Genomic DNA, 17,595 nt, shown 5'->3' on the forward strand with positions numbered 1-17,595 from the left:
GCAACTATTACCAGCAGTAACACATTGACATTTGGAAGAAATGAAACATAGATAATATAATCCACTTCAGGAAAATGGAAAATTTCTTTTTTCACTAATTGATTGGTGGGTAGTTTATGTAATAGATGCAAACAAATATAGAAATGCTACAGCTTTAGAAACACACAAACCGACAATAAATACAACAATGACTACCAGATTGAGATATACAGCTTTAAACATTTGCTAAGCTACAACCTCAACGAAAAAGTAATCCCCTTTGAGGATTATAAGGATGGAACGACAAGATTTGGAGAAAACCCACATGCAAACAATTTATTTCCTATTCTATCAAGTCTTTACACGATCTGCTGTTTCTTGAACCTGACTTGCATACTGCAAATTCCAGAGTATGTCCTCAAAGGATGGACGGCTCAGCGATTCCGAACAAATGCATTTGGTTGTTATAGAAATCACAGTCGACAAAGATTCTTGTGAGGACGTTGCCAACACAATTGGGTTTATTAATTTTCTATGGCTTTCCTGGTTGATACAAGATGCCTGTAAAAGTATAGCGCTTGATCATTAGGCTTTTTGATATTCTAAATCAAGAACATACTGAAACACGCAAGGAATAGCTACAATGACATAAGAATAGCTTTAAGTTAAATATAATCTGCTCTAATTCCGAGTTCTAGGAAATACCAGTTCGTCCAGTAGAAGGTTGTTTCTTCTGCCAGATACTGAGGGGCCAACAAGTGAGTCAAGTAATATGAACCCAAAGCTGTAAACATCATCCTCTAATATTGCCATTTCCCTGAAATAAGGCCATCCTCTAATTATTTACTGTTCAATGTCGAAGCTTAGTGGATCAAATCACTACATAGTTGAACGTAAAAGGAAGTCCTTACCGTGATTTGCGTCCTTCTTCACCTTCCTGAAAGCAAGTAACTTCATCATCAGCCTCAAAGACTGTGACTTTATTAATATTCTGACAATTTAGTTAGAAAATAAGAAGGCTTACCCCACTATTTCCTATATCTTCAGAGATAATGGACAGCCCATAATCACTTAATTTTGAAATTCCATGCTCATTGAGCAGGATATTATTCGTCTTCAATCGATTGTTGAAGAAACCAGGAATAACTCCTGTATGCAGAAAGTGCACAGCCTTTGCGACACCAATTAGCACTGTCAACCTCTCTGACCAATTTAGAACCTTGCCTGGAGTGTCTTCTGCACATGCAATATAGTGCTAGTAAGAATGTAATTCAGGGTTTTATTCTAAATATAAAAACTGGAAAAACTTCCAATTACTACAGATTTTCTGAAAAGAAAAAAATGATGAAATCATGACTTGTGATGCTTTTACTTCGTTAACCATTTTCACCATTATGAATAGGCTCCCTCATTGTCTAAATTTCAAACTTGTAGTTTTGTTAGCTGTCGATTCATTTGCACAGCAGGAACAAAAAATTCTGGATTTTAATCCTTCTACGAAAACTGTTTGAAGAATGTTTACCAAGGAGGTGTGTACGAAAATTCCCATTTGAAGTGTATTCATATATAAGGAAGACTTTGTTCACTCTGTAATCATCTCCACCATCAATACAGTGCCCCAAGAGGCATACCAAATGTGGGTGGCGAAGCTTTGCGAGCAAATCCAACCTGAGTTTAAGGTTTCGAATTGTATATTTCCTCGATGAAGGCAGGCACTTTATAGCAACTTGAGTCCCATCATCTAGTCTCCCTCTGTAAAGCTGAGAAAACAAAGCGCAACAAACAAATAAACTTCAAATAAACAGAAGTACCATGTTAAAGGGATGCCACCATAGTATTCATTGTTCATAAAACTCAGAAAGCTCAACAGATGTTAATATTCATGACACAGATCCACTACTTAGTTTTGCCTCTGATGCCATTTCACAACTACCAAACATTTCATAAGAAAAAAAAAAAGTTATATAATATGCAATACCTTTCCATGAGAACTTTCACCCAAAACAGTAGATTTATCAAAGTTATTTGTAGCCTTCTTTAACTCTTCTACAGTAAATGGCCGACAAGCTGGGAGACATTGTATCCCCAATTTTGCAGCTGGAGAAATAAATCCTGGGGAGAAAAGTAGAAAAGATACGGTCACCATAAACGAAACAAATTCTCGGCCAAACCCACAAACTCAGGAAAATTTTATTTTTGAGTGAAATTTGAAACTGACACAAGACTTCAGCAATATATATCTGCCTGCGGTTTCTTGTTAGTAGATAACCTACTTGCATTAGTGAGGATCTCGGACGAGAACACTGTTGCTGATTTTTCTTCAACTCCATTGTGCAGCAGATGCTGCTCCGAAATTGCTCGAGGGAAACATCTTCTGGACACAAAAAGAAAGCCAAAAGCCAGAAGCCCCATAAAGATAAGAATACCAGCAGCTACACCTACTAACATCCCAACATCTTTGCCTCCAGATTGTTTCTTTTTTGTAGGCATTTCCATACAAGATGATTCTGCACGCTGATGATGTAAATCAATGGATAAGCAATTACCACCAAACTTCACAACTCTATTATCTGATTCAATATTCAAACAATGAGGCAATCCCCCAGTAAAGCTATTATTGGATATATCAACAAATTGAAGTTTGCTGCCACATTTTAGATTGTTGGGAAGTGAACCACTCAATATATTCGATGCCAAATTCAAGTAACTAATGTTTGACAATGAAAAAAGTGCAGCAGGAGGTGTTCCCCTTAGTTCATTGAATGACATATCAAGGTGTTGAAGCTGACTAAGCTGGCTGTACTGACGTGGAACCTCACCTGAAAAGGAGTTGTTGCTAAGGAGTGCTATGACCAATCCTTTGGGCATTGAAGGTAAATTAGATTCTAAATCGTTCCCACTCAAATCCAGCACATGTAGGTTAATTAGGGCATCAAGACTTGGTAAACTCCCAGATATTCCATTGCTAGACAAAACAAGATCAGTAAGAGAGGTAACTTCCTGTACTGAAGTTGGAAATGGACCCGTCAACTGGTTTTTCCTCAGGCTAAGAATTGTAAGATTAGACAATGAATCAAACCAATTAGGAATTGTACCATTGAGGAAATTTTCATCAAGTGTAAGAGTTTGAAGCTTCACCATTGTCGAAATTTTTGGAGGAACTGAACCAAAGAGATAATTTGAACTCAAATCCAAATATTCGAGTGAAGACAACCGATGAATTTTGTCTGGAAGTGGACCCCAAATGCCTAGCGATACAAGACTGAGGACTCTCAAGCTGTTTAGCCTTGAAAGAGTAACAACAAAAGAATCTATGGAGAAAATCTCTGATAAAGTTTGATCTGGAATTGCATACCCAACAAAATTATCGACCTTAGCTGGCTTGTCTCCTGTAATTCTGAGCTCAGTAACAAAATTGTCCTGGCATGTCACATTGACTTGTGTGGATGAAAAAATATAGCAAAAATCTACAGTATGATCCTTCCAAACTTCCAGTTGAGTTGGGTACTCTAGATGTTTCCTTAATTGAAGAAGCACTTGAGTTTGTGAAGATTGTAATTGATGGGAACCCAGAATTAGAGAACCCCATATCACAAATGGCAGCAACAGCAAACTGGAAAAATACCCCATGAATAAAATCTTGCCTTTGTATGCACACTTTGTGATTATGCTTTCAAGTATCTGAAAGCCAAACATAAAGTAAATTGTCATAAAGTGAAATGCAGACAAGTTTTAATGACTGAAACAGAGAATAAACCATGTAGGATCATAATGGATTATTAATAGTTGATGAAAACCACATAACGACACAGGTAGAAAACAGAAAACTATACCTGAAGTTTTCACAGAAGTTAAAAAAACCAGCCATTTAAGCAGAAAGAAAGAAACCACTAAGAGCTTTAGCCATAAACAGATCAGTTGAAAAGTTCTGTAAAAGGTTTTTCTCTTCCCCTTTTCTGCCTTTATCAATGAATCAAGTATTGAATTATTAGCATTAACGAAATTTGTTTTTGGCTGGATTTAGAGTGGTGGGGTACCTGGAGTAGATGTAGCTAGTAAATCCGTATGGTGTTCTTCCCTGAAGAGTATGACTGTGAACTTTCTCCAACATTAATGGAAAAGGCTTTTTTTGCCCATGGTAGTATAGTACAGTTGGAAGTTAGACTCTTTACTATGAGTAGCAGTAGAGAGTGAAAACTGAAAAACAAACTAGAAAAGCTAAAAGAAATCTGTCCATTAGCTTTTTATCATTCAACTCAAATAATTTTGTGAATAATTTCCCAAAGAACAAACAACTGAGAAAAACAGTCACTATTTGTTTTTATCTGGCAAAAGTTGGCAGTGTAAAGCAATTTTTTTAACTCCGTTGATGAATCTAGCTGTTCCAAATAGAAGGGTAGAAGAGCAATAAGAAATAAAAAAATGCAATATCCTTGGAACTTGTGATTGATACTTGCCCACATAGATACAGGCTGTCTCTAATATCATATTGGCAATTGTCCTTTGGCCCATAAGATTCTTTTTCTGGATTAACTCTGCAGTTATTCGAGAAGTTCAACTTCAAATCTCAGAATCATTTGCTTTCTGTACAAGCTCTTGATGAACAACAACTACACTTCAATCCCAAACTACGCCTTAATCCCAAACAAAGTAATTGAGGTGCTCGATCATTGAATTAAAATTTTTTCAATATATTTTTTTTTCTTTTTTTGAATGTTTTTAAGCTCAATGGAGTCTAAAATCAAAACAGCAAAAATCATGCCAAAAATTTCAGAACTTTTTTCATACTGATGAAAAAGATTAGGGAAGCTGGCCTTCCTGAGAATTGAGAAGAACAACCTATAATAATTTATTTTCCTACTTAGTTCGTCAAAAAAGGGTTTTTACATTCCCTTCAAAAATTATAGAGAGCATTAAATTTTGGCCATCAGGTGATGTAACCTGTCATAGTTGCAGCATATTTATTCAACCTGCAACTACTAAGATATTGCTGTGCTGTGATTCACTATCATTAGAGTAACTAACAATAAAGATTTTGATATAATTAGATGCTCTGCTTTAGACATAGATTCTTACTTTATACACCCTTTTTTGAAAGATGGTAGAAAACTGAAAATCATAAGAACATATCTATAAATAAAAGAAGAAAGGAAAAACAGATCTGAAATTTTATCAATGTTGACAAATAAGTCCTTATAGTTATACTTATCAACAATCAACCCCCCAAATTATAATTATATAGTGATATAATTTGTAATTTCCATCCATCATTGAGCTGCACTACGATGGGCTTTAAAACTTGTATTTCTGTTGCATCGAGTTTGTAAGTCTTGGTAACATAATATCTCTGTCCAAAAAAAAAAAAAAAAAAAAAAAAGACTAATAATTTGGGGGTTCAATGTAAATAAATAAAATTAGGAGGGTTGGAAATTGAATTAATATAGTTAAAATTTGAGTGCTCTGTAGGCCATGCCGTGAGAGCTCAGTAGCAACAAGTGGACTGAAGACTTATCTATTTCTATATTATTAATTGCAGACCCCACTTTTCCTATTGGTCAACACTGATTTTGAGGGATAGAAATAAATGAAGATGGAATTCGTATAACAGGGAACTCTGTAATACAAAAGAAAAAGAAAAGACAGGTTCACGCCGTTTCCTGTAAGAAAAAAGAACCTATCATGGCGTATTTTGTTGTCTCTGTCAAATAATTCATGCAAGTCATAATCACATGATGTTTACATGGCTGGAATGGAACAACTTGCACTAGACTTTGAAATTTTCACATAAATATAATAAAGAAATCTAACAATGAGATCAAATGTTGAAAATGATGACTTTGCGGGACCAGCACTCTTGCCTTCGCATAATTTCACAACTCATCTCATGGCAATCATTTGTTATTTGAGCATTAGTACTCTAAATAAAACTGAAAATCATGCAGGGTCCCCTGCTAGACATCACTAAATTCTGGTACAATTTTGATATATAGACACAGAACCTGTGATAAAGAACAAAGAACTATTATAAAAAAAAAATAAATAATAAAGAATCAGAATTGAAGATCACCAGCTATTCATCAATTGTTCCAAGTTATTCAAAAGTCTTCTGATCAGGCAAATAGGGGAATTATAATAAAGTGAGTAGGTGGGAAATCAAGCTAGCATCCCAGCATGTTTCAATAGATTTCTTTGTCAGGACATTGCATAATGATAATAAAATGAAAACTGCAACGTCTAAATCCTTTGTTGACAAAAGCATCAAGTATATTCTAATTTCAATTGATACTTCCTCTCAGACAATGATGTCTCAACTCGTAGCCTATATGGTGAATGTTAATAATAGCATGATACTTCTATGTCGGTGCAGAGGATAACCGTGGGACTCGAGGAGATTTTTAGGAGTAGGCGATGGTTCCTTTGCCACAATTTACAATTTCACTGCAACATCCACAAATAGATTTGGGCATTTTAGACGAAACAGATCAAGACAGAGAGCTAAGCACTTGAAATTGCATATCCTGAATCTGCCGTCATATTCTAGCTCAGATAGGCATGAGGTGTTGATTAAACTCAAATGAAGCCAATTGTATTTCCTTTCTAAAATTATTGCCAAAGCAATAGTCACATTTTGAGAAAGTAATGAGATGGCATCAAGCACTTTCAAAAAAAAAAAAAAAATGCTTAAACAATGAATAACAAAAAAAATCCTCTATTATTTATAAGTCAAAACTATATGAAGATCTAACACAAACCTGAATTTACTCGCATGATTTGATGTGCTGAAGAAAAATATGACAAAAGGCTTCATAATACTTCAGAAAATATCAGTCTTCTGGACTAACCAAACATCAGAAAAAAAAAAAAAAAGAGTGGGGGGGGGGGGTCTATTTCCAAAATTTGGGAAGCTTGATGTTCTAGGCATAATAGTTATAAGATGCCCATGATCAATTTGCTTCAAGAGATGTTTATACGGCCAAGATTAAACAGCCTGTTCCTCAACATACTGAAATGAGTAAGAGCTCCAAATCATTTGACACGTCTAGTCAATTAACAATATAACAACCACTCACTTTTTAATCACTGACAGGTTCATGTTCATATTGCCAATATCGATGCCCCAGGCCAATGCCACATAAGCTCAAATGATTTCAGCTGTTGGTTAGTTTTAATAACGGCCATCCAATTACAAATGGTAGATTGCCTTCCAGTTTTAAAGAAACATAAACAGCCTGATCTCCAAATCACAAATGGAACATAAGCTTAGAACCATTTCATAACACCTAGTCATTTCATGTATTAACGAGCATTTGCATTTTCAAATTTCTTGGAAAGCCCCGAAATTCTATCCTGCCTTGACGTGCCTTGACAACTTCAGGAACCAAAATTTGATACTTGGCAACTAATTTCTCCACAAACATCTTCTCAGTCATTTGAAATACATGAATAAGGTTAACACCTTCCTTTATCAATTCCTTCGACATCAATATTTTGAGAACTGAACATCTAGGTATAATCCTCTTCTCCAGGCTAAAGAGTATAAGATTGGGATTCTTAGAGATCACTGAAGGCTCTATATTTACTTTGTTCACATAGAAATCCATCAACTTTCTTATTTTCATCCCTGAAGTAAGCATAAACATGGGTTGTTTCTTAAATGCCAGATTAATCTCATCCTTTGACAAACCAAAACTTTTGAATGCTTCCAACTTTTGCTCCCATAGTGCTTTGGTCACCGTTGCCTTAGTTTGAATAGCTAAGAGAAATAGCAATTTAGTGGGATCAAAACATAATTTCTTAACTTCACCAATAATCTCACTGAGCCGATCAGTCTTTAGCAATAATGATCTTGGCTGACACAGGAACATCTTCAATATTAGGGACTTTGGCACCCCATGGTGAACCAATATTGATACATTTTGCTCAAGCGACTCTTCCACATTAAATTCAAGAATCGAACAATGTGCCTTTACTACTTTTTGGACATTTATATCATTTCCAACGACAGTCCTAAGGACCTTAATACAGGGCATAATTTGGTTTTCCAGACTCCTCTCCAAAACGTAAGGCTGTGATGAAAGCATTCTTGCAACATCGAACTCTGAAAAGCCTAAGGACTTGAAAAATTCCAACTTTGGCTTAAAATTTTTATGTACATTATGCGCATACAAGGTGGGTCTCTTCATAGTTAAAGTTGCTATCTGTTTTTCACTAAAAGCATTCTCTCTAAAGAACTCAACAACTGTCTTTGCATCAACTTCTAATACTCTTGGATTCTTGCTAACCATTTTAGGAAGGGTAGCACCAGAAAACCCTAAAGATTTAAACAACTCTATATTAGGCCTAAGGGTATTATCTAAATCAACTAATAACAATAATGGGCGTTTAGAGATCAAATTCTTGATTTGGATTTGAGTAAAACCATTAGTTCTGAGCAAGTTGAGGACCAAATCAGGATTTTCTGTAGTTTCTATTTGTAGCTTCTTAGAAGCTGCAATGGCAGCTTGTAAGGAAAGTCCACATGATTCTTGGAGGTAAGAAAGTGAAAGAGATTGTGGAAATCCAGATTTTGGGAGGTTAGTGATGGGTTTGGGAGAAGATGTTGTGAACAAATTGCCGTTGCTAGGTATAACAGGTAAATTCCTGTGCTTTATTTGTGCCACCTTTAGACAAAGAAATCGAATCATTGTAGAGGAAAGGAACAATAGTTACCTTCCTTTCCGTGTTGATGCTGTTAGGACCTTGGAGCTATGGCTTCCTTGTCTCTAGCAATTTGGGACTTCGATAGCATACGCTAAAGAAATGGCGAGGGAATTGAATTTATGAAGCTTTCTTTGGCTAATTGAGGTAGCCCACAACATGTCGTACGATGCGTCTCAACAGGTGTTTCCAATATATCCCACCTGTCGTTCCATAACCACGATAGAGGACAGAAGTCCGGTAAATGTGACTTGTCGTTTATACTAGAAGGGGAAGATAAAGATGGGCTGAATCTCTCCTACCACAAAATGGGCTATTGTATTGGATTTGGACTTTAGAGGTATAGGATTCTGGACCCGAGACATCCTTAGTCGGATTCGGATTTCGGCCCGACTTGTTCTGAACCCTAATTTCCAAGAAATTATGATTTATGATAAAACCCTAACACCAAAACCCTTCAGTTCCTCCTTCGTTCTCATTCCTTCTTTCAGCCGATAACATACAACGGAGGGAAAGGCTATAGCTCATACTATTTTACGTTAAAGCCATGGCGCTGTATTTACTATACGAGTCGGCGTCTGGTTACAGTCTCTTTCTTGCTAACGGACTCGATGAAATTGGACAGAACACAGAAGCTGTTCGCAACTCCGTCGCAGATCTCAACCGCTTTGGCAAAGTCGTTCAGTTAACTGCTTTTCTTCCTTTCGAGTCATCTTTAGATGCATTGAATCAGTGTAACTCAGTCTCTGAAGGTACGCACCATAAGTTCATCACTTGTACAGTAGTGGAATATAAGTGAGAGTACTGATTTTTGGATTTACGTGACGTTCTGTCGTGATTTTTCATTTGCTTGTATGCATGTTTTATTATGTGGTTGACACTTGTTGGATTCCATCGATTAGGGATTGTTCCAAAGCTTCATTCTTTTGCTTTTATATTTTGTTAAATGTATCATTTTGGTATGTATTACTCAGGGTTTTGCCCACTGCTCGGTCATTGCTTTTGTCTTTCTCATTTTTGCTGTGTATGTTGTTTTCACGTGTTATTGCTTTCATGTTTGAATGGGTTATCTATATAAAGATCAGAGCGTTTCCATCTTGTTGTTCATAAAAATCAAGACTAGAAAAGAATTTAATTATCTGTGTGAAGCTTAATTGGTTTTATCCAGAATAGGGAAAGATAATTTCTCTGCCTTTGATTATTAACCTCTTTGATTTTAAGGAGAGTTGTGGTAGAGATTTCATTGTTCAAGATGTGGGAAACGCCCTGTTGTTTAGAATAACTCTGGCCTGATATAACATCTTACTCTTTTGGTTTGCAGGGCTTATGACTGAGGAATTGAGGAGCTTTTTAGAACTCAATCTTCCTAAAGTCAAGGAAGGTAAGAAGGCAAAGTTTAGTTTAGGAGTTGCTGAGCCTAAATTGGGGTCACATATATATGAAGAGACAAAAATACCTTGCCAAAGCAATGAATTTGTTCTTGAGCTTCTTCGTGGTGTTAGACTACATTTTGAAAGGTTCATCAAGGACCTAAAGGTTTGACATACATTCACAAATATTTTCAGTTCAAAGTTTTCTTCGATTACTACAATTTTTTTTTTGGTTGAGGTATCTATATCTATGTCTTATAGAATTTCTTTCCTTCCTTTTGCTGCTTCTACGTTACCTCACAATTTCGATAGCCTGGTGACTTGGAGAAAGCCCAACTTGGTTTGGGGCACAGTTATAGCAGGGCAAAGGTCAAGTTCAATGTCAACCGTGTTGATAATATGGTTATTCAAGCAATTTTCCTTCTTGATACTCTTGACAAGGATATTAATTCCTTTTCAATGAGAGTCAGGTTTGTTGATTTTTAGACTATACATGTTAGACCAATTCTTGAAACTCTTATCTATACAATTTGCATCTCCTCTAACCCCTAGCTCTTTTCAGAGAATGGTATTCTTGGCATTTCCCTGAATTAGTGAAGATTGTTAATGACAACTATCTTTATGCAAAGCTTGCCAAGTTCATTGAGGACAAGGCAAAGTTGTCAGAAGACAAAATTCCTGAATTAACAGACTTACTTGGAGATGAAGATAAAGCTAAGGAGGTTGTAGAAGCTGCCAAAGCATCAATGGGTAGAATTTTCATCTCTCTAATTCTTAGGCAACTGTGTAAATCTTGTTTTTTCTTTTTTCTCACTTATTTCTTTTCCTACTTGCAGGACAGGATTTATCTCCAATTGACTTGATTAATGTCCAGCAGTTTGCTCAGAGAGTAATGGATCTCTCTGAGTATAGGAAAAAGCTCTATGATTATCTGGTTACTAAAATGAATGACATTGCACCCAATTTGGCCTCCTTGATTGGTGAAGTTGTTGGTGCTCGTTTGATTTCTCATGCTGGCAGTCTAACAAATCTGGCTAAGTGCCCTTCTTCTACCCTTCAGATCCTTGGTGCTGAGAAGGCACTATTCAGGTGTTTTAGCTGCTGCTAATGCTCTTTCAATTTGGTTAGAGAGCTTGGAATATTCATTGTTTAATAGCAGTCTCATTTGCTTGGTGTCCAAATGGATTGTCATATTATCTTTCTTTCTTCTTTGGGCTCATCTTTTTGGAGTTCCTTATCTTTCTTTATGGGATTTAAGCTTCTAGGCTCACTTGCTTTCTGATGTCTTTAGGGCATTGAAAACTCGAGGAAACACACCAAAATATGGCTTGATTTTCCATTCATCTTTTATTGGTCGAGCATCTGCCCGCAACAAGGGACGCATGGCTCGTTATCTGGCAAACAAATGCTCAATAGCATCTCGGATTGATTGTTTTTCTGGTAAAAGCTAACCTGTTGGCAAAATGTCTTTTTATTTGAATTTTTTTCCTGGTTTCAAATTTCAAAATTTCCCTCTTATGTTGCAGAGAGGGGCTCTACAATTTTTGGAGAGAAACTGAGAGAACAAGTTGAAGAGCGTTTGGATTTCTATGACAAGGGAGTTGCACCTCGCAAAAACATTGATGTGATGAAAGCTGCAATTGAAGGTTCTCAAAAGACAGGTGTGTGCCTTCATGAAAACAAACCGGCTTTTCCATTGAATGACCTACGGGAACTCAATCTCCTTGGTGTTTGATGGAAAATGGGACATTGTACCTTCAGTTGTATTGCTTAAACTAATATTGCGTACTAATCTGATTTATTGATTGTCTTCTGAGGCTAGTCTTATTGCATTAATAATGTGGTATTTTGATAGTTACCACTCAGCTTAATTACAACGGTCGCTTAGTTTGATGTTAACTGGTCATGTTGTATGCAGATGTTGAAATGGAAACAGAAGAACCAGCTGTACATTCAGCTAAGAAGAGCAAGAAAAAGAAATCCAAATCTGAGGCTGCAGAGGGTGGTGAACCTATGGCAGAGGATAAACCAACAGTGGCTACAAATGGAGATGCTTCAGAGGATGCTAAATCGGAGAAGAAAAAGAAGAAAGAAAAGAGAAAAATGGAGGAGGAGCAGGCTGTGGAGAATTCAAATGTTGTAAACGGGGATGACGCAGACCAGGATGGGGCTACCAAGAAGAAGAAAAAGAAGAAGAGTAAAGCCGAAGATGAAGAAGATGTGCAGCCTGCTAGTGACATAAAGAAGAAAAAGAAGAAGAAATCAAAAAAAGGGGACGAGGAATGACTTCGACTGTTGTATCTGAGTTGCTGCATAATATTGTTTGTCAGCAGAATTTTGATTGTAGAAGTTGCCTTAGTTCTCTGTTATTAAATATGAATTGTGATAAAATTAGGTGTCCTGAAAACACGTGAAATATTCACTGGTTATTTAATTTTAAGTTTGTGTTTATTTGTCTGTTCTTAGTAGATTTTGAATGTAGAGGGGATAAAACTACCATGGACATTTGCTTCCATGGCTATTTAGATCTGCTGTTTTTGGGTGGCTGGCAGGTGAAGGTTTTGACCGGAGGTCTTGAACGTTTGTGATCTAAAATTACAGCTGCAAGACGGCAAGACTTGATTTTCTCTTCTTTTTTCTGTTTTTTTTAATATAAATGGGGAGCTGCAAACTTTAAATTATGATTTTTCAGTGCGAATGTAATTGGAAAACTTGAAGTATTAACTAATAATGATCTTATAAAATAAAATAAAATAAAACATTTGGAAATTCATTGATAAAATCCAGCTATTTTGCAAAGTTTTTAATTACATTTACTATTTTGTTAAGGTCAAGGGGGTAAAGAAGTCATTTGAGAGAGAAAGCTGGTAAGAGGGGCTTGAATTTGAAGCATTGGAAGGTCCGAACTCCCAACTAAAGCACCAGACTTTTCATACACAGTAAACAAACACCTCTGGCGCTGGTCGTCGCTTTTGTTTCCAACTCTTTTACTCTCTGCTCTAAGCCTTATCGTTTTCTGTTGCAAGCAAAAGACAAACTAGTCAATGGCCAGCAGCTCACTCCCTAACTTAGAAGATGTGCCGTCGGTGAATCTCATGACGGAGCTCCTCCGTCGTATGAAGTGCTCCTCTAAGCCTGATAAGCGTCTCATTCTCATAGGTATCTCTTTACTCCCTCTCATCTATTGCCCGGCTAACATCAATTGCAATGTCAATAAGTCTCTGAAATTAATCGGTGTGTTCAGATCCGAAATTTAGCTTTGGTTTTTGTGGGAGTTATTTTGTTTTCGTTTCTGTTTGGTTGTGGAGATAAATAGACGAAAATAAAAGTTTGCAGTTTAGTCAAGTTAGGTTTAAATTATAGCAAAATTATACTCTGAAATTGAAATTCTTTAACAATGAATGAAAGCAAACAAGGCTTCTCTTTTGTTCAGGCTTTGTTTTATGGTGAGAAGAAGCAGAAAGTACAATTTTGAAAAGTGTTAAAGTTGATTTTTTTTTTTTTTCTAATTTCTTTATCAGTTATTTCATAGTTGGGAAAAAAGACGTTTTTATTTTTTTATATCTTTATATAGACAATACAGTTTGATATTTGGATTTTGCTTTCTAGTTATAAATAAGGTTACTTTTTCTTGAGGTTTTTACTTATTTGTTTAGTTTCATCTTTCTACCTGCATTTTTGTCTTCGGGTGTGCTTAACTTTGTTTGTAGTCTTAGCTTCAATTCCATGACATATATAGCTAGGGGATATTTAGCATTTATAGTAGCAAATGCATGTTTACCCGTTGTAACTGTAAAGTTGCGTGATTGGCAGGTCCTCCTGGATCAGGTAAAGGTACTCAATCGCCAATCATTAAGGACGAGTACTGCTTATGCCACTTGGCTACTGGTGATATGTTAAGAGCTGCTGTTGCTGCTAAAACTCCTCTTGGTGTTAAGGCTAAGGAGGCTATGGACAAGGTTAAAATCCTCAAGTGCTTTTATTTTCCAGTGTACACCATATGCTCTTTCTTCATAGTTTTCTCTGTTGTATGCTAATAGAGTATTCTTTTGGTTTTTCTCAGGGTGAACTCGTTTCTGATGATTTGGTGGTTGGCATTATAGATGAAGCCATGAAGAAACCATCATGTCAGAAGGGTTTCATCCTTGATGGATTTCCTAGAACTGTGGTCCAAGCACAGAAGGTAACAGTCTCACCTGAGCATATCCTATGTACATCTACATGTTCAGATCCTTTTGAACCATGGCTAGTTCAGTTGGCTTTATAAGCATGTTTCTTACCTACTCTCTGTTGTCTTTGTCCAGCTTGATGAGATGCTTGAAAAGCAGGGAGCTAAAATTGATAAGGTACTCAATTTTGCAATTGATGATGCCATTTTGGAGGAAAGAATTACTGGTCGCTGGATCCACCCTTCAAGTGGTAGAACTTACCACACAAAATTTGCTCCTCCTAAGGTTCCCGGCGTAGATGATGTAAGGGAACTTGTAAAATCCTCCTTTAATTATTTTGGATGTGAAAATGCAACTAATTGGTTTTAGGATTCATGTAAGATAGTAGGAGAAGGTAGAGGAGAAACACATCAAATAAGTTGAAAGTAGGTCATCCTACCTGTAAATTAGTGTTCTATAGTAATTATTCTTGGTGAGAAAGAATTTCTTCGCTCATGGTCTTTTAGGTCAAATACCTTATGGTGTAGGTTTCTGATCAGTCAGTTTGTTGTGTGAGGCAGTTCCCAGCTAGTACAGTTGCAGCATACTATCACCTGACCTAGTACTTAGGATTTGGTTGAAGTTTTAGATATGTCATGTCAACTATTAATGTATAGCCACATGTGAAGGTAGTCAAGCTATCAATGATTCTTCTAGACCATGAAACTAGCCTATGTTACAAATTATGTAGATCACAAGCGCCTCTACTGCTGCACAAACATTTTAGAGGGATGCCATTCGACATATCATCTTTGGGCTTATGCCTTCCTAGATTTTCAAATCATACAGTTCAGTGATTCATCATTATGGCTTAGACAACTATTTCCGATTGTATGTGCTTGCTGCGTGTTCTCTGTGTCAGATGCATCACTATTGTTACAAATTAGCAGTTCAGAGCATTTTGATATACTTGTGCCCTATTCTTGTTTTCTTGAAGGTAACTGGAGAACCTTTGATTCAACGTAAAGATGATACTGCTGCAGTTCTTAAGTCAAGGCTGGAGGCATTTCACAAGCAAACTGAACCGGTATGCTCCCATTTTATTTCTTTACTCTGAATGATTTCAGATAAAATCCGAGAATTTTGTCCAATAGTTTATTGAGGGGTTGCTCTAGCTATCAGTTAGCGGGGCAGAAGAGATATGCCTGTGAAAACCATGGTGTGGGAGAGAGGGACATATGAAGACATTAAGTACACATTTCTGAAAAGGTTGCCTGAGGAATGGGGGAATTTACTTTCCGTGGATATTTCTAAGTGAACAGAGATCATTATAGTCTCAAGTTTATAATCTGCAACATTTTATTTAGGGATTCTTTTGTCAACATCTCAGTTAATTTTGCACCATCTGGGACTGTTTAAGGGGGAAAAGGAGAGTGAAAGATAGTCAATTCCCCAAAGTATGGTTTACTCTTCTACTTATAGAACCATTGATTCTGCTGTCGCTAGTAGCAAATGCACTGATTCGTATTAATAGCTAATTGAGAAAACTTGGCTTGATGCCTTGATATTCAGTGAAGAGACTCTCTCTCTCCTTTTATTTTATTTTACTTTGTGGGGCAAGGGGTGGAGGGTTTAGATTAGCTGAGTTACCTGCTGACGCTCCAACTATCAGTGTGGGATGTTGCATGCTGGTAGACATGGTTGTTGGAGTCGCATTTCAAAATCCAATTGTTGAAAGTTCAAAATTATAATTGAAATGTCAAAACTAGGATATCTTGTGCAACAGTGGCTTGAATAACAGAACTGAATTTATGAAGAATGAAAAGAAGGGTACTGGAGGGAGAGAGATCAAAACCAGTTTTTATTCATTGTGTAGAGAAACCATATAGGTCTTATGAGCGTTTCTCTTATTCTGTGTTACATGTTGGTGTTACTAGAATTCAATTTCCATAGTTACTTGGGTCCATCCATCTCTTGCTGCATTGATTCACTGCTGTGTCTCTCCAATCACGTCAAATGGTACTGTTGCTCTTTTGTTCTCTTAAAAATTTCATGGAATTTAAACATTTGAAATGCAGGTAATTGACTATTATAAGCAGAAGGGCGTTGTTGCAGAGCTTCATGCAGAGAAACCTCCGAAAGATGTCACAGCTGAGGTTCAGAAAGTGCTCTCATAAAATTGGGCGCATTTTAACTTCATTTTTTTGTTGAGATTTTAATCGGGTTTTGTTCCCATATGTATTTTAAACATGCTTTCGCACATGCTGATCCTTTTTATTCCCCTTTTACTCTGACTACAAATGCCGGCTATCCCTCCTTTACTGAGGTGTTTTAACTGAGTTCAAATCAAAATAAATATATGACTACTTTGGTGTTATCTTTGTATTCTGATCTTTTTGATTCTGTTCTGCTTGGTTTTCTCCACACGAGGGTTCTTTTGCCGTGTGTTGGTAAAATCTCATTCTAATTCTGCTTGGAAGATGCTTATTAAATCTGATTGGATTGAGGTATTTCAATTAGGTCATCTGGTCATTGCAATTAATTGGGTGCATGAATACCAAGTCTCCCAGGTAAGTGGTCACTGTTTTTTAGGGCGGAAGAGCGACTGAAAGCAGATGAATGGAGCCTTAAATTTTCATTTCTGGGTTAATGGAAATCCCTTTTAGACATTCGAGTATCGATATTTTCCTAATAATTCACTTGTAAAAATTCAATGTTGAGACCAGGTTATTTTGGTGGGTTTTTCCTAAGAAGATTGATATTAATAGGAAAAGGTGGAAGATGCTACGAATACTAGGGTTGTTTTGATGGGTTTTTTGGGGTGGGGACGCTGGTGTGGGGTGGGAGCAGGCATGGCCATTTTCCTCAGTTTCAAATTTTGAGGAATTGTGAACCATCAGTTTGAAAAATCGGTTGGAATCAGATGGAACCGATAGATTTTTCAACTGGTTAGAATCGACGGTTTTATTGGTTCCAACAGATTTTTTTTTTTTTTTTACTTTTTCAAAAGTTTTTATAAAATTTCTAAATTAACCATCCTAACAGCTACGTATTACAGCTAGTTTTAAAGGTAGTTGTAAAAAGTTGATTTTTTGGATTTACTATAAATACCCATTATTGCATTTATCTTCACACAAAATTATTTCTCTATTGTTCTCTGCTCTCCAATCTTTCTAAACTCTCTCATTTATAATTGTCCAAATTATTGTCGAATAATTTCTCTAAAGTACAATATCTAATTATTGTCAAGTCCTTTTAAAAAAAAAAAAAAAAAAGTTCTAAGCCCTTAATTAATTTTTTTTTCTTAAAGTTCTTTTTAAATTATTTCAAAAATATTTAAATTTTCAACAAAAAAAATATTTCTTAATTTTTTATTTTATAATTATACTATTCGCCGAAAA

The 17,595-nt window shown here is 36.3% G+C and overlaps 4 protein-coding genes across 6 annotated transcripts; 2 read left to right on the plus strand and 2 right to left on the minus strand.

Moving 5' to 3' along the window:
- Positions 1-65: 65 nt before the first annotated feature.
- LOC105640219 (putative inactive leucine-rich repeat receptor-like protein kinase At3g03770) lies at positions 66-4,868 on the minus strand. 3 transcript variants are annotated; one of them, XM_037640604.2, is made up of 8 exons: positions 4,437-4,868; positions 2,253-3,660; positions 1,958-2,091; positions 1,502-1,739; positions 1,004-1,215; positions 891-916; positions 685-796; positions 66-540 (listed from the first exon to the last, which is right to left on the minus strand). In XM_037640604.2, exons 1-8 carry the CDS (start codon positions 4,440-4,442, stop codon positions 331-333), a joined length of 2,346 nt encoding a protein of 781 aa, XP_037496532.1. In that variant the 5' UTR covers positions 4,443-4,868; the 3' UTR covers positions 66-330. The 3 variants fall into 3 exon arrangements, with proteins under 3 accessions (XP_037496532.1, XP_012079867.1, XP_012079866.1); XM_012224477.4 differs by lacking the exon at positions 4,437-4,868 and adding an exon at positions 4,017-4,414; XM_012224476.4 differs by lacking the exon at positions 4,437-4,868 and adding an exon at positions 3,813-4,414.
- Positions 4,869-5,987: 1,119 nt separating this feature from the next.
- LOC105640220 (hypothetical protein) lies at positions 5,988-8,799 on the minus strand. Its single transcript, XM_012224478.4, has 2 exons — positions 6,732-8,799; positions 5,988-6,417 (listed from the first exon to the last, which is right to left on the minus strand). The coding sequence occupies exon 1, from the start codon at positions 8,661-8,663 to the stop codon at positions 7,269-7,271; it is 1,395 nt and encodes a 464-aa protein (XP_012079868.1). The 5' UTR covers positions 8,664-8,799; the 3' UTR covers positions 5,988-6,417; positions 6,732-7,268.
- A 325-nt stretch (positions 8,800-9,124) lies between these two features.
- Positions 9,125-12,497, plus strand: LOC105640221 (nucleolar protein 56). Its single transcript, XM_012224479.4, has 8 exons — positions 9,125-9,428; positions 9,998-10,212; positions 10,359-10,516; positions 10,609-10,796; positions 10,883-11,135; positions 11,338-11,486; positions 11,573-11,707; positions 11,965-12,497. Exons 1-8 carry the CDS (start codon positions 9,224-9,226, stop codon positions 12,330-12,332), a joined length of 1,671 nt encoding a protein of 556 aa, XP_012079869.1. The 5' UTR covers positions 9,125-9,223; the 3' UTR covers positions 12,333-12,497.
- Positions 12,498-12,915: 418 nt separating this feature from the next.
- LOC105640222 (adenylate kinase 4) lies at positions 12,916-16,571 on the plus strand. The gene is made up of 6 exons (XM_012224480.4): positions 12,916-13,205; positions 13,860-14,005; positions 14,110-14,229; positions 14,351-14,518; positions 15,192-15,281; positions 16,273-16,571. The coding sequence occupies exons 1-6, from the start codon at positions 13,091-13,093 to the stop codon at positions 16,369-16,371; spliced, it is 738 nt and encodes a 245-aa protein (XP_012079870.1). The 5' UTR covers positions 12,916-13,090; the 3' UTR covers positions 16,372-16,571.
- The last annotated feature ends 1,024 nt before the right edge of the window (positions 16,572-17,595 follow it).

This window comes from Jatropha curcas, chromosome 10 (genome assembly GCF_041381405.1).
Source record: "Jatropha curcas cultivar XTBG-Jc1 chromosome 10, XTBG_Jcur_1.0, whole genome shotgun sequence".
NCBI lineage: Eukaryota > Viridiplantae > Streptophyta > Magnoliopsida > Malpighiales > Euphorbiaceae > Jatropha > Jatropha curcas.